Source organism: Orbicella franksi, chromosome 14 (genome assembly GCF_964199315.1).
Source record: "Orbicella franksi chromosome 14, jaOrbFran1.1, whole genome shotgun sequence".
Classification (NCBI taxonomy): domain Eukaryota; kingdom Metazoa; phylum Cnidaria; class Anthozoa; order Scleractinia; family Merulinidae; genus Orbicella; species Orbicella franksi.
Genome location: NC_138158.1, coordinates 18,698,062 through 18,720,401, shown reverse-complemented (window position 1 = coordinate 18,720,401; position 22,340 = coordinate 18,698,062). Strand labels below are relative to the sequence as shown.

At 39.5% G+C, this 22,340-nt stretch overlaps 4 protein-coding genes across 4 annotated transcripts; 2 read left to right on the top strand and 2 right to left on the bottom strand.

Moving 5' to 3' along the window:
- The first annotated feature begins 92 nt into the window (after nucleotides 1-92).
- Nucleotides 93-2,817, top strand: LOC145467818 (uncharacterized). Its single transcript, XM_081451430.1, has one exon. It carries the CDS (start codon nucleotides 332-334, stop codon nucleotides 2,105-2,107), a length of 1,776 nt encoding a protein of 591 aa, XP_081307556.1. The 5' UTR covers nucleotides 93-331; the 3' UTR covers nucleotides 2,108-2,817.
- Nucleotides 2,667-6,452, top strand: LOC145467281 (uncharacterized). The gene is made up of 4 exons (XM_081450826.1): nucleotides 2,667-2,703; nucleotides 2,915-2,969; nucleotides 3,293-3,795; nucleotides 4,249-6,452. Exons 1-4 carry the CDS (start codon nucleotides 2,667-2,669, stop codon nucleotides 6,450-6,452), a joined length of 2,799 nt encoding a protein of 932 aa, XP_081306952.1.
- Nucleotides 6,453-10,414: 3,962 nt separating this feature from the next.
- On the bottom strand, nucleotides 10,415-11,567 carry LOC145468042 (dynein light chain Tctex-type 5-like). The gene has a single exon (XM_081451701.1). The coding sequence runs from the start codon at nucleotides 11,451-11,453 to the stop codon at nucleotides 10,905-10,907; it is 549 nt and encodes a 182-aa protein (XP_081307827.1). The 5' UTR covers nucleotides 11,454-11,567; the 3' UTR covers nucleotides 10,415-10,904.
- A 7,364-nt stretch (nucleotides 11,568-18,931) lies between these two features.
- On the bottom strand, nucleotides 18,932-20,084 carry LOC145467861 (dynein light chain Tctex-type 5-like). The gene has a single exon (XM_081451469.1). It carries the CDS (start codon nucleotides 19,968-19,970, stop codon nucleotides 19,422-19,424), a length of 549 nt encoding a protein of 182 aa, XP_081307595.1. The 5' UTR covers nucleotides 19,971-20,084; the 3' UTR covers nucleotides 18,932-19,421.
- Between the last annotated feature and the right edge of the window lie 2,256 nt (nucleotides 20,085-22,340).

Genomic DNA, 22,340 nt, shown 5'->3' with positions numbered 1-22,340 from the left:
GCCATGGTTTCAGTTCTCAAAAACTTGTTGTAGTTAATTTTCTTGTTTTGTTTGATGCAAACTGCTTCAAGGAACACGAGTTAAAAATTTAGTGACAACTAATAACTTTGGTTTGTTAGTTAGTTGATTCGCAAAAGAGCGAAACTGAGTCGGTTAAAACAGACAGAACAAGTCGGGGAAATTTTCGCTGGCAAGGATTGTTGTGATAACAAATGAACTTTCGAAATTTCCGGTAAAGTATACTCAGAAGGAGGTATTAAATACAGTTTGGAACATCCACAATCAATTTACATCCACGACAACCATCCAAAGCTGAGAAATTTCTGAAAATATGGCAGCTTTGGTGAAAGCTATCGAACAAAAGCGGTTTAAACAAGCAGAATTACTCTTGCAACTTGGTGACAATGTGAACCAACAGGAGAAACTCTCTAGAAAAACTCCTCTTCTGGCAGTGTGTTTCTTGGAAGACGAAAACTTGGCTTGCTGTATCACGAAAAAGCTCTTACACCGAGGGGCCGACGTCTGCTTGGAAGATGTTCAAGGAATGAACCCTTTAATGCAAGCTTGCAAACTGGGAAAGGAGAAACTCGCCCAGGTGCTGATTGAGAGCGGAGAATGCGACTTCGGTGCGGCGGATAATAACGGAAATACCGCTCTTATTTACTCAGTTGAGGCTGGGAATTCTCGTATTACGAAAGCTCTCACTGAAGCAATGAATATCTACGATGTCCGTGTTGCTGATAAAGCAAATAGCAATGGAGAAACGCCTCTGATTAGAGCCATGAAACTCAAGCACAATGCCTGTAGGGAAGTGTTGGTAAACGACGGCAAAGCATCACCGCAAGCTCGAGATTTTTATTTAAAACTCAATGCTAGAGAATGGGAGTTGTACTTGAAAGAGAAAGAAGAGAAAGAAAATGAAGATGAAGCAAAGATTGGAAATATGATGGAAAGAATTAAAAACGACCATTCGAGGGAAGGCCTAAGTCGAAAGCAAATTAAAGATTACCATGGAAGGTCAAGAACTGTATCAATAATTAATAGTAGACAGGACTTCACAAACCGAGGAAGAAACTTCACGCGTTTTACTCCTGATTTCGAGAAAATTATGCCTCAGGAGAAGTTTCTTGGAAGAAGGACAAAATCTGCCCCATTATTAAAATGCGAGAACACTAAACAACTGTTCAGGTCTGTATCGTTCAATTTTGAGTCAAACAACGCAGAAAAAGGCTTTCCTGAAAAGAAAACTGTTGGTTTAGTAAACAAGGCAGAGAATGCTGATAAGGGCACTAAACAAAATAGCAGCATCATAGCAACGACAGTAGGGTGTCATAATAATCAAGAAGCGTCAGTCAAATTGGACGGAGTTGGTTGGCAAGGTGCAAAAAATACATTTCCTAAAACGGATACACAGCAAAAGATGATTCTCCAAAGGGCCATTGACAACAACGGCAAGAGAGCTTCCTGTAGTCAAAGCCAGTTACCTAAGCTTTTCACTTTGATGACTCAAGAAGCAACCCATTCCTTTCGCTCATCAGCAAAGAAAAGAACCCCAGGGAAGCCATGTGACAAAGGAAGGTCACGTGGGGCAAAGGAATCGTCCAGGGGATGGAATTCTAGAAGGAACTCGATAGCAATGCAAAGGCAATATTTGGCAAGTGATGGACGCAGAAGATGGTCCACGGCCGAGACATCTCTTATTGCTCTAGGACGTTTTTCGTCGCTGTATTCCCGGTCGGATTTCAAAGTGTTGAATCCAGATAACCTGGTAATGCTTGTCAAAACAAGACGAGATTCAATGCAGTCAACCCCTGAAGAGTTAGTCACAAGTTCTAAGACTACAAAGAGATCAGAAACAAGGGCAGCAGCTATATCTCCCAATCTGATGAAGCGAAACCCAGATCTCTCTGCTTCCTTTCCAGGCAGATATCCTGCCATGTATTGTGGTAATAAAGAACAGATCACCTCGAGCCGAGTGAAATCTGCAAGACCTCGTCGCTACAGGAGACACAATAGCGATTCTTCTCCCTCAAGTGGAAATAAGGTGACTGGGCTGCAAAGGGCATTGAATACAACGCCAGTGATCGCAGAAGAAGCAGAAGAATGACAGTGAATTAACATTAAGTTAAGGCGGTATAATTGCGATATGCGATGCGAATCAGTCAAAGCCTCAAGTCTCGCAATAAGGCCGAAAGTGTGCATTGGTGGAAGCGGAGAGATGCAGAAAACGTGAAAAACACAATTTCTACCTTTTTGTCTTCAGACACATGGAAACAAGGTGATTCCTGTTCAAGTCTATCTGGAAGAATTTTCCAAACACAGAACCATGTAATAGTGATTGACTGAAAGGTACAGCAAAACATCTTACGAGGGGGAAAAGACGTACACGTAGGCCTCGTATAAACCTGCCATTTGCAGATTTCCTTTACACGGATATGCTATATGCTAAATAATAGTTGAATCCCAGACCACCACTCCGGCTTGTCGACAAGGTTGATTGAATTCAGCTCAGTTTATGGAACACGAAAGATAGCGTTTCATGACGTTTCTTAACACTGACAAGAGAGTTTTTATCTGATACATCAATGGATCCAACTAATAAATTAATTAGAATAATTCTCCAGTGAACTGCCTTTTAAATTAAACCGAAGTAAATGATTCCAACAATGGCGAAAAAGTGTAATATACCAGATGAATTTCAAGGTAAATAATCTGAAAAACGGCATACGAGGGAAGTGTCCGTGAACCGATTACTATGGAGGTAAAATGAGCAGTAGTATAAATCAATCTTGCAAAAACTAGAGAAGAAAAATACAATACAAATCATTATATTTGGAGGCGCCAAGATGGCTGCCACGATTTATGTTGCTCCGAGATTTTTAGCCTTCGTATCGCTGTTCATTGTTGTTTGCAGTCCCTTGTACGTCCAACCACTCTTTAATGGCAGCATCTTACCAGTTTGGTCTCTGGTGAGAACCGGCCTCAACTTTCCATCGCCATTTGGATGTTTTTATCGATCTTCTAAAGGAATGCCACGTCGACCTGTTTCTTCTTGGCACAAACATGGCTATGTATGCGTTCATCTACCAAGGAAGGACTTAACAATATTCAATGACATCGAGAAAAACCCTGGTCCTCCTCTGATTATTAATAATAACCAAGTATGGCATCCCAACGCATTTACGGTCGCCCATCGCTTATCTCAGTGTTTGCTTGTATCTCCTTCGACTTCACACCTTGGTCTCCATTTTGTTCGTTATGTTAATTTGCCTCGATGTTTTATTTACTCCAGGAACGACTTGCTCAAAATTCGCTTCAGAGGTGGCGATTTGAAACCAAGCTCTGAATTACTGGCTCGACTAAAGAATGCTTCCTTACTCAGATATCGCGGAAAACGGTCTGGTAAGAAGAGGAATATAAAATGTCTTCATTCTTCGATCACCGTGTTAACCGGCCGTCGTTGCGTAACACCTTTACGACCTCCTGGTCCGCGAATTCAAACTTTGATCCCTGTTTCATTTTCTGTGGATCTTGAAATTCCAACTGGATTGCGAGCTCAACGTTCTGTGGCTTTTTCACTTCTCAATGCACGATCTGTTAAGAACAAGCGCTCTTCAATCAAAGATAGAAGAACATCAAAGGTCGTGCCAAAGAACAATAGAAGGAAACTAACCTGCATGACAATGAACTGTCGGAGCGCTAAAAACAAAATAGCAGACATCGCTGCTGTAGTAGACCAATATAAACCTGACATCATCTTTGGTACTGAATCCTGGTTAAGTTCGAACATCGAAAGTAACGAAGTATTTCCAAAGGGCTACAAAATTTTCAGAAAAGATCGTCCTGATGATTGCCACGGCGGAGGCGTTTTCCAGGCAGTGAAAAACGATATTATAGTAACACATCGTTCGGACCTGGACACCGACTGCGAAATTATTTGAACCCAATGTCAGCTAGCAGACAAGAAAACAAAATCACTGCTATTTGGATCATATTACCGACCAAATTCCTCCAGCGTCACAAGCCTTGATGAACTAGATGCATCACTGTTAAAACTTGGGTCAAGCGTGCATAAAAATAACATCATTGTTTCTGGTGATTTCAATGCTCCTGATATCATCTGGGATACTGAATATTCAAGTCACTCTCCTGCCTCTGACAGACTGTTAGAAATAATTGATGATCACGATCTGAGTCAACATGTCAAAGAACCAACTAGAAGGGACAGGAATTCACAAAACATCTAAGATCTAATTTTCTCAAATAATTCCAATATCATTGAAAATATCAGCGTCGTCCCTGGTATTAGTGATCACGGCATTGTCTTATTCACTGTGAACACTTCCTGCCGTAGAAAGAAAAATGCCAAACGCAAAATATACATTAGAAAGAAAGCCGACTCTACTCGCATTAAAGTAGAACTTACAAATCTATCACTGCATATGGATACACGGGGCTTTAATTCAGTCGACGATAGATGGAGCTGCTTCGAAGACAACATCCACCGTATAATGGATTCTTGCATCCCCTCAAAGTGGACTAGCTCAAGATATAATCTACCATGGTTCAATCATTCTCTGAAATGTCTAGCCAGACGTAAACAAAGGCTCTATAATAAAGCAAAATCTTCTGGAAATCAAAATGACTGGGAGGCATTCCGTTTAGCTAGAAAACAAATGCATAAAGGGCTTAAAGAAGCAAGAAATGCATATATCTCTGATTATTTAGGGGAAGCTATTGAAGAAAACCCTAAGAGATTCTGGTCCTATATTAAACAACTGAATAAAGAAGAGCTGGGGATTGCAGATTTCGAAATAAACGACTCCATAATCAGTGATAACAAGTCAAAGGCTGACTTGTTAAACAATCTATTCTCAAGTGTCTTTACTCAGGAAGACTTATCAAACATCCCTGATATTGAATATGACAGAATACCAGCTATTGACAGTCTGTCTATCACCATCAATGGAGTTGCAAAGCAGTTATCGCTATTGAAGACAAATAAAGCTTCTGGACCAGATGCCATTCCAAAAAAATATGCAGCCGAGATTGCTCCTATCCTAACTAATATCTTCCAAGATTCTATCGAGAGTGGAACCGTACCCAGTAGATGGAAATCGGCAAATGTATGTGGTGTCTTTAAAAAAGGGAAAAAGTCTGATCCTTCAAACTACAGACCCATATCTCTAACCTGCATAGCATCGAAAATCCTCGAACACATTGTACATAGCCATGTGATGAAACATTTTGAACATTATAATATACTAACAGATTGTCAGCATGGCTTTAGATCAAAAAGATCTACAGAACTCCAACTGATACTTACTATTCATGACATTGCAAGCTCTCTACAACAAAACAAATCTATTCATGCTGCTGTGTTAGATTTTTCGAAAGCCTTCGATAAAGTCCCACATCAACGCTTACTAATGAAGCTGGAGCGTCATGGTATCCATGGTAACCTCTTATCCTGGATGGAATCCTTTCTCACTAAGAGGGTTCAAACTGTCATCTGTGAGGGTGCAACATCTACCTCCTCCCCAGTGACTTCGGGTGTACCACAAGGATCAGTACTAGGCCCGCTGTTGTTCCTAACATACATCAACGACTTGCCAAATGGTCTAACCTCTACAGTAAAGCTGTTTGCCGATGACACCCTTTTGTACGGAGTGGTGGTTGAAGACTCAGATTGCGAAAATCTCCAAGACGACCTCAATAAACTAGAAACCTGGCAACATAAGTGGCAGATGCAATTTAACCCTTCTAAATGCAACATCATCTGTATTTCAAATAAGCAATGTCCTCCCCAACGGTCATATTTGTTCTGTGGGTCCAAACTTGAGCAAGTAGATTCTGCATCGTACCTAGGAATTGCCGTTAACAGTAAATTAAGGTGGTCTGACCATATCTCATCTATATCAAGCAAGGCGAGTCGATCCTTGGGGGTGATAAAGAGAAATCTCTGGAACTGCCCCAGGAAAGTACGCGAAACGGCCTACACCAGCATCGTCCGACCCAAATTGGAGTACGCAAGTGCCTCGTGGGACCCACATTACAAAAAAGATATTTTAACCCTGGAGAGAGTTCAAAGGAAAGCCGCTCGTTTTTGCCTTCAAAACTTCAACAACACAGCAAGCGTGACAGACATGCTATCTGACTTGAAATGGGACACATTAGAAACAAGACGAAAGAAAAACAGACTGACTTTAATGTACAAACTTAGTCATAACTTAATGGACATAACCACAGAAGAACACTTAATACTAAACAGTGAAAAAAGAACACGCAACAGCCATGCTTTTAAGTATAGGATGCCAAAAGTATCTAAGGACGTTTTTAAGTTTTCTTTTTTTCCTAGATCAATAACAGAGTGGAACCTACTGCCCGCTGACTTAGTAAATTGCAAGTCATTATCTGATTTTAAGTTAAATTTAGGAAAACACGTGAAATGAGTAAAGTAAATTGTACTTAAGAATTATTTTTTAATTATCCTTTTTGTCTAGCTTATGCATATGTGCATATATGTTTGGTACAGTTGATGTGATGTCTTGCGGGACTTTATCAACTAAATAAATGTAGATGTAGATGTAGAAATGTTACCTAGAGTTACGAAAGTCACGTGAATCAATCACTATGGGGACAAAACCGGTAAATAGACCAATCAGGTCTAGAAGCCAATTAAGTAATTTAACTTTCTTGACAAAAGTGAGAACATTTGCACTGCCGGTCAAAATTGGTGTAGGATGCTCAAGACTGGCTGTCACTAGTGCATAAGGACGAAGCCACATACAAAAACGCTGTAAGTTGTTCACAACTGGCGTCTTTCGTTAAAGGAGAAGGTCACTCCAAAAAGCTTACTTTTTTGCCTTCGCCTATAGCAAGTGAACATTCAGCTTTTTCACTCACCGAAGTTTTAGCCTCTGAAATGCCTGCTATCCTGATGAAATTCGTCTCGAAAGAAACGATCCGGAGGCAGCCATTTTGAACTGTACTTGGCAGCCAGGACGTGTTTAAGTGACCTCATTCCGTCCGACTCGAAATTGGCGGCAAAGAGAAAAACATGCAAACAACAAACGACTTCCATGCTTCACAAGGCCAGCAAAACGTATTTTTTCCAAGCGATTATCCACTTCATTATCTTCACTGTTGTCATTTTCGGAGTTTGGAGCATGTTTGGCTCAAAATAATACGGCTCAAGAGCATCCATAACGCAGAGTGATAGTTAAAAGATTTGTCGGAAGCCATTTGGACAAAATCTCTCGGACGAAATAACATCACGTAAACGTGGCCTGGCTGCTGAGTACTGTTCAAAATGGCGGCAACGATGTCGAAATTTGGGCTTCTTTGGAGACGAATTTCATAAGGAAAACCTGCTTTTTAGAGGCTGAAACTTCGGTGAGTGGCTAAACTTAGTGCGAGGTCGTTATTAACGTTGACAAAAAATATACGTTTCTTGGAGCGACCTTCTCCTTTAAGAAGGTACATATTCAAACAAAATGCACTAGTTATTTTAACCTGAAGCCATCTTTTATTTTGTTGCTCATTGTTATAGTACGAATGTAAGTGGCATCAGTAATCGTATTATATTGTAACAGGAAACCATTACCCGGAGCCTCTATCTCCCATACTAACCCTGTGAGTCAACCCTTTCCCGTATCTTTCTATTTTTAGTAACAGCTCTCGTGGGAGTTTTCACATGACCCCTATTCAATACCCAATTATACCCGAGCTAAGACCATTATTTGTTATAACAAAGACTGAAATCCCACTTTTGTGCCCTGTTTTGCATTTTCTATCTGTAGAAACAAGATATTTCGTGGGAAACCAAGAGACCCTTGCGGTTATTACAGTTCTAAAAATAGAATGATACGGGAAAAGGTTGACCCTACGTTACAGTGCGGATGGAGGCTCCGGGTGATTGGCTCCTGATTGTAAGTAGTGTAAGTATTAGTATCGTAAGTTAAATAAGTAGTCGTATCAGGTTGTTTTGTAGAGCAAGTTACGTAAATTGTAACCTGTAATGGCATCGTAACGTAACTAGTGTACATGTAAGTGGTGTACGTAGTGCGTAAGTAATTGAATTGTAGAACAAGTTTTTTTGTTAGTAATGTGAGGGTCTTTAGTAGTTGTAGTACTGTTGTAAATTGTGTAGACGTACCAGTGTTGTAAGTAGTGTGAATCACAATTAAAGTTATTAAAAAAAAAACTACTAGTTAACAACAACTTACTGCATCTGCTTGGGCTTATGAACTAGTATAAGACAGCTTTGTAAGACAGATAAAGGGGCTAAAATTAAGCTCTACATTGTAGAGCTCACTAAAAGTAAAAACATCTTTTGAATAATTCAACGTACGACCTTGGTCACAAGGGTTGAAACTGACGTCACTATACGCATTTTGCCCCTCCCATCCTTGTGTAATGTTGACAAAACACTTTCATCTAACAAAAGTTTGCATCTTACCATTTTCCCTTTTAAGGTTACCGTAAACCTTCGCGGGTGTGCTTAGCGAAAAAAAATATTACCGCGTTGTCTTAAAGACAACCACTACAAATTATATATCAATGCAAAGATTATAGAATGCTCTATTCGATAAAAATTGTTTTGCCTCAATTTTTTTTAATCATAAGGCGAGCGCGACCTAAAAGCGCGAAACGACCGACGTTCCATTGAGCGAATTTATTGGGTATCAAACTCGACAGCATCAACAAAGCTACTGCATTATATCATTCACGAGGCATCATCAAAACCGTGTGGGGGATTTGCGTTTTTCAAAATTGATCTCCTGCAATGGCCTTCGTCGTAAAACGTGTCGCTGTATTTTTGGACATCAAACTTGACAGAAATTTTCCAAAACAACCAATAGGAATATCGACAAACCCTTATGATTTTATTCATGTTTTTGCACATCTAACGCAGTTTGTCCATAGTTGTTTCAAATAAATAATGTGTTTACTTTCTGTAATCAGAAGTCACATTGTTTCTGCTGTAAAATAAACTATGACTGAATTGAAGTGACCTTGCTTAAAACCAATTGCGCGCATTTATTTAATTTAAACCTATCTGATGAATTCATTCACAGTCTTCTTGTACTTGATCATATATTCATGGCAGTTAATCACTCTGGCGTTTTCAAGTGATGTTCACGACATCTTTGAAAGTTGATGATCAATTAATGATGATAATTTAGATACAATCATGATGGAAAATACGGTTACGTTGTAACGCTTTTCAAAGATTTACGGACAATCTTTATTAGATGTAATCAAGTACACTTACATATATTCAGTTCTATTTTGTCTTCACTGTGCCACTTACCGACTAAAACAGGACGTCTGCGACAGTCAAAATGCTAATTAACCGCGCGGCCATGGGCCGAGCGCGGTTCATGTTCTACCCTTGGTTTATTTTTTTTAATTTTTTTTTTGTCGGAGACCAGACGCAGATCTCCACTCGGCCAACTTTGAATTACGCAATCGGTAATGTTTACTCGCCAAACCTTGTTTCTTCAGGGTCAACAGAAATCTCAGATTACAAAATCACGCCGAACCTACACGTTGCAAAAAAATCTCTTCAAAACCCTGACATCGAAGCGATATATCACTTTAGCGTTAATAGCTACCTCATATCGGCAGTATTAAAATCTATTCGTTAACAATCCAGCTTCATTATATTAAAATTTCAACGAAATCGAACAAAACCAGAACTAAATATTATTAGATTTTTTTTGTAACCTAGCTTCATTGCGTGAGTCGACAAAGGAAGCGACGGTCGCCCATAGCCACCGAAACACATTAACATAACCAGTGAACCTACGTTTCGGTCAAAAAAATCCAGGATTATTGCCTGAAAGCTGAAAATTCAAGAGGAACATCTTTTTCGAACTTTTCTCAAGTCATTTAGACGAAAAAATGACCTCGGCGGACTCCAAAAGAGAACGAAACAAAAAACAGAACGAGACAGTGAGAAGAGCCGATAATTTATTCACCGCGCGGCCTTCGTTACGTTCACGTTAAAAAAACCTTACTTCTGGATAATTTCAGCCTTACAAGTCAGCAACTGGTCCCAAATTACTTTCTGTATCCTTGCAAATGTCCTGACTTCCATCTCCGAAAGATTTGGCCGCAATTTTTTAGCAAATAAACATCTCGCCGACAGCAATCACCATTACGGTGGCTTGCAACTAATTCGCTAACTTTACAAAACCCTCCCGAGGGGGGGATATGACGAAAAGAGCTGAAAAATGATGACCGGAAATAGAGTAATTTTCTCAGCTTCCAGTGTGCCAAATTTGCTGGAAATAGGTTCAAAACCGATATTTTTTTTTCGTTTTTTTTTCTTCGGGTCACTCATGCTACCAAAACAGTTAACTTTTAAAAGCGCGGTTGTAAGATCTTAAAGATCTTCTTGTTATGGCTATATGCTAAGAAAGAGAAAGTACTGATGACAATGCAAACTCTCCCAAGGACGATTATATGAACGTGCGGGAAAAACATAGAGGAATTAAGTGGCTGACCAAGAGTTTCTTAAGCAGAGTCTCTTAAGAAACTACATTACGGATGACTCAGGAAGAAGCGTGACTGAAAATTTTAAAGTTTGCCATTTATTACTTTGGCTATCTTATCTTAATCTTCGAATTTGTCTCCAGTCTCAGCCATCCATATTCCTGTATGGCAGACTGGAACCCATTGGCGCTTGTGTTTATTTTATATCTTCTCTGTGTTCTCAAAGGAAATATTTTTGAAGCAATGGTTAAAAATAAATAATGCAATTACAAATACCTACACACATATAGAACATCGGAAAGAATCTTTCCGCTGCATCACAAAGTCCGCGGCAGCATCGAAATACTTCTATATGATCCAGACCCGACATTAGGCCCATAAAACTACTGTTTCAGTCATGGTTATTCCACGTATAAAGCGTAAACCGTTGCTTGAACAAAGAGGGTCGAATTCATGAAGGAGACAGTAACAAAATCGTCAAAGTTCTCATTCCATGCACACCTGCTCGTAATTTGCACTCCTTGGCCTTTCTTTTCGCCTACATGAACAACGACAACCAGTTTAAACCGCGGACTAATCAGCGCCTTGACTTTTTCTTTGATGAACTCACAAATGCCCTGGCAGTTCTTCTTGCACTTGGAACTTTCGTATGCTTCGTTCATGAATTGCTCTCTCAAAACATTTTCAACCGCCGCTTCCACCGTTTTCGTTGGCATCTTCTTGTCAGGTTGAAGCTTGTATGTGTTCTCGTAAAACAACTTTCCAGTTGAAAAATCACTGTCAACAATGGAAGCCTCGTCGAGCTGGTCATGAACATCACTGCGGTTTGTAGCCGACTTCAGTTGGAACACCTCTTTCGTTTCTAGTTTAGAAGCTGTTCCTACCTTAAACTTGTGTGGATTTCTACCAGAAAGACTCACAGTTCCCCTTTTTGCACCCGAAGCAGACATCTCTCAAACAAATACAAGTGTTCTTTCGTGCAGTTTCAGTAACTTCAACACCTTCTGTTTATTGAAATCGGTAACGTTATCATTATCGTTTGCCATTTCTTGCGTCAAACACGTTTCGGCACTAAACCTTCAACTATTCAATTCGATAACAAAGCGAAGAAAAAAGCTTTCAAACAAAGACGCATATAAAATTAATCCACAGGGATAGCTATGGAAGTTAATTGTGCACTCGCTTTGTGTTCTAAAGCATTTTTTACAATTGGTTTATAAGAAAATAAATGCTTATCTGGAATTTTGCATAGTCCACCGGTTTCCGTCACATGTGTGGACTCCTGGCTTGTTTACGTCGTCACCATGGCAAGTTAAGAAGGAATCCACCATGGCCACAAGGTCGAGTAACAAGTGGACAAAAACTTTTTACCGAGATTATCTACATTGCATTGGAAACTTCTGTGCGTGCGACTGTTCAAAATATGTCCTCAAAAGAAATAATTTCTTACAACACCAAATGTCGAAAGCAAATTTTGAAATTCCTTAGAAACACTTGAAAGTACTGGTGAAATGAAACTGATGATAAAATTTTACCTGTGTTCGCACAATTTCTCTGAACTTTGAAATTTACTGATTTTCACAAGTTCACATGGGAAATTGTTTTTGTTGTTATTTTAGGCAACTATTTATATCTTTAGCTTTTAGAAATTCCAAAAAGGACTGTAAAATACTAAACGTTATTCTGGTACATGGTTTTTGCCCAATAAAAACTGAACTTACTCGATTTTCGATTGGATTTCGTCTTAAACTAGACATGAAAATATGAGTGAAAAAACAGCTTTGGAGACGCAAAAAACAGGCATTCGGTCTCAACTACTGTTGAACAGTGGTCACAGTTTTAATGTTATAGATTCGTACATTGTCTTCGGATATTTTCCTTACAACCATTTCTTTCTTTCCATAAACACATTAGACTGACGAGAAAATAGAGGGCTGGGAACTGTCTATAAACACATTAACAGATCTACTAAGCAAACTTTCCTGTTACTTTTCTATCAGAGGAAAAAAAAGCATTACAAAACTTGAGGCTAAGTTCTACAACTTAATTTGCCGTATATGAACCTAGTATTCTTTATTGGAACAAAAAGAAAAGAAACACACTTTTGGAAACTTCTGTTTCTGCGCAGTACCTTTTGGTGACTTGGGCCCCGCCCACACCATGCCGGAGAATTTGAAAACGGAGGTTTTACTCTGAAAACGCGTCAACTATTTTCCGTCCTCACTACGCCGGAGGAATTTAAGGTGATTTAAAGCATTCTAGCAGTAATGGCAAAAATTAAGTTACCAAAAGAACTTCATGGCATGGTAATATTTTGAATACAGCTAAGAAGAACTTATCGCGATTTTAGCTCTCAAGCTGGTCCCGCGAGAGAAAATTGAACTTGAAGTTAACCATATTTCAATTAAAACAGACGTTTCGCGTTAGTTAAAAACACAATAACACACGCTTTAGCCATTCTTACGAGGTTTGACATATTAATTTTCTCGAGAATGCTTGAGAATTTAATCGCGGGGTCACTTAGAGAAATGAACTAAAGTGAATTGTTTTAAATAGTATTCCAAAAGTTACCGTGCAACGAGTGGATTTTTAGTAAATATTTTTTGCACTTATTGCTCGAACTTTGAGCGAATCCGTCTTAAAAACTCAGCAATCACCGGTCATTTTGGGAAACTCGGTCAGGGAAGTCACGTGATTCTGGTGACGTCATCGTTTTCAAAACTGAACGTTTTCAAAATGTTTTCCGTCCACACCAAAACGCGAAGCCGGCGTTTTCAAATTCCGCCGGTTTGAAGAGCGCTCACGAAAAGTCCCGTTTTCGTGACGGATTAGTGTGGACGGTAGGCCTGACCGTAGAAATAAACCTCCGTTTTCAGATTCCTCTGGCGCAGTGTGGACAGAGCCTTAATTCGTTGTAGGTGGCCATATTAATCAAGGAAGACGAACTAACTACGTCGAAGACATATAATAGATATAAAACACGTTTTATACATTTTACGATCTTCCACTTTTCTGAGAGACGACTATAAGATATCGCCTCGAGTATATGCAGTTTATATATCGGGCATTTGCGACAACAAAACTGCGGACAGAAAACTCAAATATGATGTAAAGGAAACACCGTAAAAAACACAGAAGAAGTCTAGAGACTGTTTGAAGACTGAGTGTCTGAACAAACAATCGAAATGGAAGGACTGCTAGTGCCAGCGCCAAAAATTTCAATTCTTCTTGCGCTAACGCGGAGTATTGGATGTGTGCGCGGGGAAGCTAGTCGTCTCGTTTAGGGGTGTAAATGAAGGCCCCTATGGATAGCAGCCTTCAAGCAGAATGGGCCACCCTGTAGAAATGAAGATTTACTTTACTTTACTTGACCTTGGCTTTCATATTCACCAGCGTGGATAGCGCAATGGTGAGAACTTTCGCCGGCCTCCCACTATTGTGGCCTTAGCCTGTTCCAGGCTCTCGGTCAGTGGGGACGATCGGAAAAGCCGTCGGGCGACGAGCGGGTTCTGTGAGAGAAAAGAAGAGGTCCCGGCACTCGTAGCTGATTCTGCTCGTCGCCCGCCCGCTTTTTCGATCGCCCCACTGACCGAGAGCCAAGTTCTATTCCGACCCGGTGCCATATGTGGGTTCAGTTTGTCGTTGGTTACGTTCACGCCTTGCTCCAAAGGTTTTTCTCCGGGTTCTCCGGTTTTCCTCCCTCCACTAAAACCAACATCTCCAAATTCCAATTCTACCAGGATAGAGAAACCGCATGAAAACCAAGTGAGGCTGACGTGGCTTCCTTTCTAAATATTACGATTTCTTCTTTGGCAATATATGTATCCCTGTAATTTCCCATGAGATAGTAACATAGCCTTAAAGATTCTGCATCGTACCTAGGAATTGCCGTTAACAGTAAATTAAGGTGGTCTGACCATATCTCATCTATATCAAGCAAGGCGAGTCGATCCTTGGGGGTGATAAAGAGAAATCTCTGGAACTGCCCCAGGAAAGTACGCGAAACGGCCTACACCAGCATCGTCCGACCCAAATTGGAGTACGCAAGTGCCTCGTGGGACCCACATTACAAAAAAGATATTTTAACCCTGGAGAGAGTTCAAAGGAAAGCCGCTCGTTTTTGCCTTCAAAACTTCAACAACACAGCAAGCGTGACAGACATGCTATCTGACTTGAAATGGGACACATTAGAAACAAGACGAAAGAAAAACAGACTGACTTTAATGTACAAACTTAGTCATAACTTAATGGACATAACCACAGAAGAACACTTAATACTAAACAGTGAAAAAAGAACACGCAACAGCCATGCTTTTAAGTATAGGATGCCAAAAGTATCTAAGGACGTTTTTAAGTTTTCTTTTTTTCCTAGATCAATAACAGAGTGGAACCTACTGCCCGCTGACTTAGTAAATTGCAAGTCATTATCTGATTTTAAGTTAAATTTAGGAAAACACGTGAAATGAGTAAAGTAAATTGTACTTAAGAATTATTTTTTAATTATCCTTTTTGTCTAGCTTATGCATATGTGCATATATGTTTGGTACAGTTGATGTGATGTCTTGCGGGACTTTATCAACTAAATAAATGTAGATGTAGATGTAGAAATGTTACCTAGAGTTACGAAAGTCACGTGAATCAATCACTATGGGGACAAAACCGGTAAATAGACCAATCAGGTCTAGAAGCCAATTAAGTAATTTAACTTTCTTGACAAAAGTGAGAACATTTGCACTGCCGGTCAAAATTGGTGTAGGATGCTCAAGACTGGCTGTCACTAGTGCATAAGGACGAAGCCACATACAAAAACGCTGTAAGTTGTTCACAACTGGCGTCTTTCGTTAAAGGAGAAGGTCACTCCAAAAAGCTTACTTTTTTGCCTTCGCCTATAGCAAGTGAACATTCAGCTTTTTCACTCACCGAAGTTTTAGCCTCTGAAATGCCTGCTATCCTGATGAAATTCGTCTCGAAAGAAACGATCCGGAGGCAGCCATTTTGAACTGTACTTGGCAGCCAGGACGTGTTTAAGTGACCTCATTCCGTCCGACTCGAAATTGGCGGCAAAGAGAAAAACATGCAAACAACAAACGACTTCCATGCTTCACAAGGCCAGCAAAACGTATTTTTTCCAAGCGATTATCCACTTCATTATCTTCACTGTTGTCATTTTCGGAGTTTGGAGCATGTTTGGCTCAAAATAATACGGCTCAAGAGCATCCATAACGCAGAGTGATAGTTAAAAGATTTGTCGGAAGCCATTTGGACAAAATCTCTCGGACGAAATAACATCACGTAAACGTGGCCTGGCTGCTGAGTACTGTTCAAAATGGCGGCAACGATGTCGAAATTTGGGCTTCTTTGGAGACGAATTTCATAAGGAAAACCTGCTTTTTAGAGGCTGAAACTTCGGTGAGTGGCTAAACTTAGTGCGAGGTCGTTATTAACGTTGACAAAAAATATACGTTTCTTGGAGCGACCTTCTCCTTTAAGAAGGTACATATTCAAACAAAATGCACTAGTTATTTTAACCTGAAGCCATCTTTTATTTTGTTGCTCATTGTTATAGTACGAATGTAAGTGGCATCAGTAATCGTATTATATTGTAACAGGAAACCATTACCCGGAGCCTCTATCTCCCATACTAACCCTGTGAGTCAACCCTTTCCCGTATCTTTCTATTTTTAGTAACAGCTCTCGTGGGAGTTTTCACATGACCCCTATTCAATACCCAATTATACCCGAGCTAAGACCATTATTTGTTATAACAAAGACTGAAATCCCACTTTTGTGCCCTGTTTTGCATTTTCTATCTGTAGAAACAAGATATTTCGTGGGAAACCAAGAGACCCTTGCGGTTATTACAGTTCTAAAAATAGAATGATACGGGAAAAGGTTGACCCTACGTTACAGTGCGGATGGAGGCTCCGGGTGATTGGCTCCTGATTGTAAGTAGTGTAAGTATTAGTATCGTAAGTTAAATAAGTAGTCGTATCAGGTTGTTTTGTAGAGCAAGTTACGTAAATTGTAACCTGTAATGGCATCGTAACGTAACTAGTGTACATGTAAGTGGTGTACGTAGTGCGTAAGTAATTGAATTGTAGAACAAGTTTTTTTGTTAGTAATGTGAGGGTCTTTAGTAGTTGTAGTACTGTTGTAAATTGTGTAGACGTACCAGTGTTGTAAGTAGTGTGAATCACAATTAAAGTTATTAAAAAAAAAACTACTAGTTAACAACAACTTACTGCATCTGCTTGGGCTTATGAACTAGTATAAGACAGCTTTGTAAGACAGATAAAGGGGCTAAAATTAAGCTCTACATTGTAGAGCTCACTAAAAGTAAAAACATCTTTTGAATAATTCAACGTACGACCTTGGTCACAAGGGTTGAAACTGACGTCACTATACGCATTTTGCCCCTCCCATCCTTGTGTAATGTTGACAAAACACTTTCATCTAACAAAAGTTTGCATCTTACCATTTTCCCTTTTAAGGTTACCGTAAACCTTCGCGGGTGTGCTTAGCGAAAAAAAATATTACCGCGTTGTCTTAAAGACAACCACTACAAATTATATATCAATGCAAAGATTATAGAATGCTCTATTCGATAAAAATTGTTTTGCCTCAATTTTTTTTAATCATAAGGCGAGCGCGACCTAAAAGCGCGAAACGACCGACGTTCCATTGAGCGAATTTATTGGGTATCAAACTCGACAGCATCAACAAAGCTACTGCATTATATCATTCACGAGGCATCATCAAAACCGTGTGGGGGATTTGCGTTTTTCAAAATTGATCTCCTGCAATGGCCTTCGTCGTAAAACGTGTCGCTGTATTTTTGGACATCAAACTTGACAGAAATTTTCCAAAACAACCAATAGGAATATCGACAAACCCTTATGATTTTATTCATGTTTTTGCACATCTAACGCAGTTTGTCCATAGTTGTTTCAAATAAATAATGTGTTTACTTTCTGTAATCAGAAGTCACATTGTTTCTGCTGTAAAATAAACTATGACTGAATTGAAGTGACCTTGCTTAAAACCAATTGCGCGCATTTATTTAATTTAAACCTATCTGATGAATTCATTCACAGTCTTCTTGTACTTGATCATATATTCATGGCAGTTAATCACTCTGGCGTTTTCAAGTGATGTTCACGACATCTTTGAAAGTTGATGATCAATTAATGATGATAATTTAGATACAATCATGATGGAAAATACGGTTACGTTGTAACGCTTTTCAAAGATTTACGGACAATCTTTATTAGATGTAATCAAGTACACTTACATATATTCAGTTCTATTTTGTCTTCACTGTGCCACTTACCGACTAAAACAGGACGTCTGCGACAGTCAAAATGCTAATTAACCGCGCGGCCATGGGCCGAGCGCGGTTCATGTTCTACCCTTGGTTTATTTTTTTTAATTTTTTTTTTGTCGGAGACCAGACGCAGATCTCCACTCGGCCAACTTTGAATTACGCAATCGGTAATGTTTACTCGCCAAACCTTGTTTCTTCAGGGTCAACAGAAATCTCAGATTACAAAATCACGCCGAACCTACACGTTGCAAAAAAATCTCTTCAAAACCCTGACATCGAAGCGATATATCACTTTAGCGTTAATAGCTACCTCATATCGGCAGTATTAAAATCTATTCGTTAACAATCCAGCTTCATCATATTAAAATTTCAACGAAATCGAACAAAACCAGAACTAAATATTATTAGATTTTTTTTGTAACCTAGCTTCATTGCGTGAGTCGACAAAGGAAGCGACGGTCGCCCATAGCCACCGAAACACATTAACATAACCAGTGAACCTACGTTTCGGTCAAAAAAATCCAGGATTATTGCCTGAAAGCTGAAAATTCAAGAGGAACATCTTTTTCGAACTTTTCTCAAGTCATTTAGACGAAAAAATGACCTCGGCGGACTCCAAAAGAGAACGAAACAAAAAACAGAACGAGACAGTGAGAAGAGCCGATAATTTATTCACCGCGCGGCCTTCGTTACGTTCACGTTAAAAAAACCTTACTTCTGGATAATTTCAGCCTTACAAGTCAGCAACTGGTCCCAAATTACTTTCTGTATCCTTGCAAATGTCCTGACTTCCATCTCCGAAAGATTTGGCCGCAATTTTTTAGCAAATAAACATCTCGCCGACAGCAATCACCATTACGGTGGCTTGCAACTAATTCGCTAACTTTACAAAACCCTCCCGAGGGGGGGATATGACGAAAAGAGCTGAAAAATGATGACCGGAAATAGAGTAATTTTCTCAGCTTCCAGTGTGCCAAATTTGCTGGAAATAGGTTCAAAACCGATATTTTTTTTTCGTTTTTTTTTCTTCGGGTCACTCATGCTACCAAAACAGTTAACTTTTAAAAGCGCGGTTGTAAGATCTTAAAGATCTTCTTGTTATGGCTATATGCTAAGAAAGAGAAAGTACTGATGACAATGCAAACTCTCCCAAGGACGATTATATGAACGTGCGGGAAAAACATAGAGGAATTAAGTGGCTGACCAAGAGTTTCTTAAGCAGAGTCTCTTAAGAAACTACATTACGGATGACTCAGGAAGAAGCGTGACTGAAAATTTTAAAGTTTGCCATTTATTACTTTGGCTATCTTATCTTAATCTTCGAATTTGTCTCCAGTCTCAGCCATCCATATTCCTGTATGGCAGACTGGAACCCATTGGCGCTTGTGTTTATTTTATATCTTCTCTGTGTTCTCAAAGGAAATATTTTTGAAGCAATGGTTAAAAATAAATAATGCAATTACAAATACCTACACACATATAGAACATCGGAAAGAATCTTTCCGCTGCATCACAAAGTCCGCGGCAGCATCGAAATACTTCTATATGATCCAGACCCGACATTAGGCCCATAAAACTACTGTTTCAGTCATGGTTATTCCACGTATAAAGCGTAAACCGTTGCTTGAACAAAGAGGGTCGAATTCATGAAGGAGACAGTAACAAAATCGTCAAAGTTCTCATTCCATGCACACCTGCTCGTAATTTGCACTCCTTGGCCTTTCTTTTCGCCTACATGAACAACGACAACCAGTTTAAACCGCGGACTAATCAGCGCCTTGACTTTTTCTTTGATGAACTCACAAATGCCCTGGCAGTTCTTCTTGCACTTGGAACTTTCGTATGCTTCGTTCATGAATTGCTCTCTCAAAACATTTTCAACCGCCGCTTCCACCGTTTTCGTTGGCATCTTCTTGTCAGGTTGAAGCTTGTATGTGTTCTCGTAAAACAACTTTCCAGTTGAAAAATCACTGTCAACAATGGAAGCCTCGTCGAGCTGGTCATGAACATCACTGCGGTTTGTAGCCGACTTCAGTTGGAACACCTCTTTCGTTTCTAGTTTAGAAGCTGTTCCTACCTTAAACTTGTGTGGATTTCTACCAGAAAGACTCACAGTTCCCCTTTTTGCACCCGAAGCAGACATCTCTCAAACAAATACAAGTGTTCTTTCGTGCAGTTTCAGTAACTTCAACACCTTCTGTTTATTGAAATCGGTAACGTTATCATTATCGTTTGCCATTTCTTGCGTCAAACACGTTTCGGCACTAAACCTTCAACTATTCAATTCGATAACAAAGCGAAGAAAAAAGCTTTCAAACAAAGACGCATATAAAATTAATCCACAGGGATAGCTATGGAAGTTAATTGTGCACTCGCTTTGTGTTCTAAAGCATTTTTTACAATTGGTTTATAAGAAAATAAATGCTTATCTGGAATTTTGCATAGTCCACCGGTTTCCGTCACATGTGTGGACTCCTGGCTTGTTTACGTCGTCACCATGGCAAGTTAAGAAGGAATCCACCATGGCCACAAGGTCGAGTAACAAGTGGACAAAAACTTTTTACCGAGATTATCTACATTGCATTGGAAACTTCTGTGCGTGCGACTGTTCAAAATATGTCCTCAAAAGAAATAATTTCTTACAACACCAAATGTCGAAAGCAAATTTTGAAATTCCTTAGAAACACTTGAAAGTACTGGTGAAATGAAACTGATGATAAAATTTTACCTGTGTTCGCACAATTTCTCTGAACTTTGAAATTTACTGATTTTCACAAGTTCACATGGGAAATTGTTTTTGTTGTTATTTTAGGCAACTATTTATATCTTTAGCTTTTAGAAATTCCAAAAAGGACTGTAAAATACTAAACGTTATTCTGGTACATGGTTTTTGCCCAATAAAAACTGAACTTACTCGATTTTCGATTGGATTTCGTCTTAAACTAGACATGAAAATATGAGTGAAAAAACAGCTTTGGAGACGCAAAAAACAGGCATTCGGTCTCAACTACTGTTGAACAGTGGTCACAGTTTTAATGTTATAGATTCGTACATTGTCTTCGGATATTTTCCTTACAACCATTTCTTTCTTTCCATAAACACATTAGACTGACGAGAAAATAGAGGGCTGGGAACTGTCTATAAACACATTAACAGATCTACTAAGCAAACTTTCCTGTTACTTTTCTATCAGAGGAAAAAAAAGCATTACAAAACTTGAGGCTAAGTTCTACAACTTAATTTGCCGTATATGAACCTAGTATTCTTTATTGGAACAAAAAGAAAAGAAACACACTTTTGGAAACTTCTGTTTCTGCGCAGTACCTTTTGGTGACTTGGGCCCCGCCCACACCATGCCGGAGAATTTGAAAACGGAGGTTTTACTCTGAAAACGCGTCAACTATTTTCCGTCCTCACTACGCCGGAGGAATTTAAGGTGATTTAAAGCATTCTAGCAGTAATGGCAAAAATTAAGTTACCAAAAGAACTTCATGGCATGGTAATATTTTGAATACAGCTAAGAAGAACTTATCGCGATTTTAGCTCTCAAGCTGGTCCCGCGAGAGAAAATTGAACTTGAAGTTAACCATATTTCAATTAAAACAGACGTTTCGCGTTAGTTAAAAACACAATAACACACGCTTTAGCCATTCTTACGAGGTTTGACATATTAATTTTCTCGAGAATGCTTGAGAATTTAATCGCGGGGTCACTTAGAGAAATGAACTAAAGTGAATTGTTTTAAATAGTATTCCAAAAGTTACCGTGCAACGAGTGGATTTTTAGTAAATATTTTTTGCACTTATTGCTCGAACTTTGAGCGAATCCGTCTTAAAAACTCAGCAATCACCGGTCATTTTGGGAAACTCGGTCAGGGAAGTCACGTGATTCTGGTGACGTCATCGTTTTCAAAACTGAACGTTTTCAAAATGTTTTCCGTCCACACCAAAACGCGAAGCCGGCGTTTTCAAATTCCGCCGGTTTGAAGAGCGCTCACGAAAAGTCCCGTTTTCGTGACGGATTAGTGTGGACGGTAGGCCTGACCGTAGAAATAAACCTCCGTTTTCAGATTCCTCTGGCGCAGTGTGGACAGAGCCTTAATTCGTTGTAGGTGGCCATATTAATCAAGGAAGACGAACTAACTACGTCGAAGACATATAATAGATATAAAACACGTTTTATACATTTTACGATCTTCCACTTTTCTGAGAGACGACTATAAGATATCGCCTCGAGTATATGCAGTTTATATATCGGGCATTTGCGACAACAAAACTGCGGACAGAAAACTCAAATATGATGTAAAGGAAACACCGTAAAAAACACAGAAGAAGTCTAGAGACTGTTTGAAGACTGAGTGTCTGAACAAACAATCGAAATGGAAGGACTGCTAGTGCCAGCGCCAAAAATTTCAATTCTTCTTGCGCTAACGCGGAGTATTGGATGTGTGCGCGGGGAAGCTAGTCGTCTCGTTTAGGGGTGTAAATGAAGGCCCCTATGGATAGCAGCCTTC

Bases quoted from the DNA above. Each gene is read 5' to 3' on its own strand.
- LOC145467818 (XM_081451430.1), top strand. From the start codon at position 332: ATGGCAGCTTTGGTGAAAGCTATCGAACAAAAGCGGTTTAAACAAGCA.
- LOC145467281 (XM_081450826.1), top strand. From the start codon at position 2,667: ATGGCGAAAAAGTGTAATATACCAGATGAATTTCAAG. The intron at 2,704-2,914 runs GTAAATAATCTG...TGTTGTTTGCAG, and splicing joins TATACCAGATGAATTTCAAG to TCCCTTGTACGTCCAACCAC. The intron at 2,970-3,292 runs GTGAGAACCGGC...TATTTACTCCAG, and splicing joins TCTTACCAGTTTGGTCTCTG to GAACGACTTGCTCAAAATTC.
- LOC145468042 (XM_081451701.1), bottom strand. From the start codon at position 11,453: ATGTCTGCTTCGGGTGCAAAAAGGGGAACTGTGAGTCTTTCTGGTAGA.
- LOC145467861 (XM_081451469.1), bottom strand. From the start codon at position 19,970: ATGTCTGCTTCGGGTGCAAAAAGGGGAACTGTGAGTCTTTCTGGTAGA.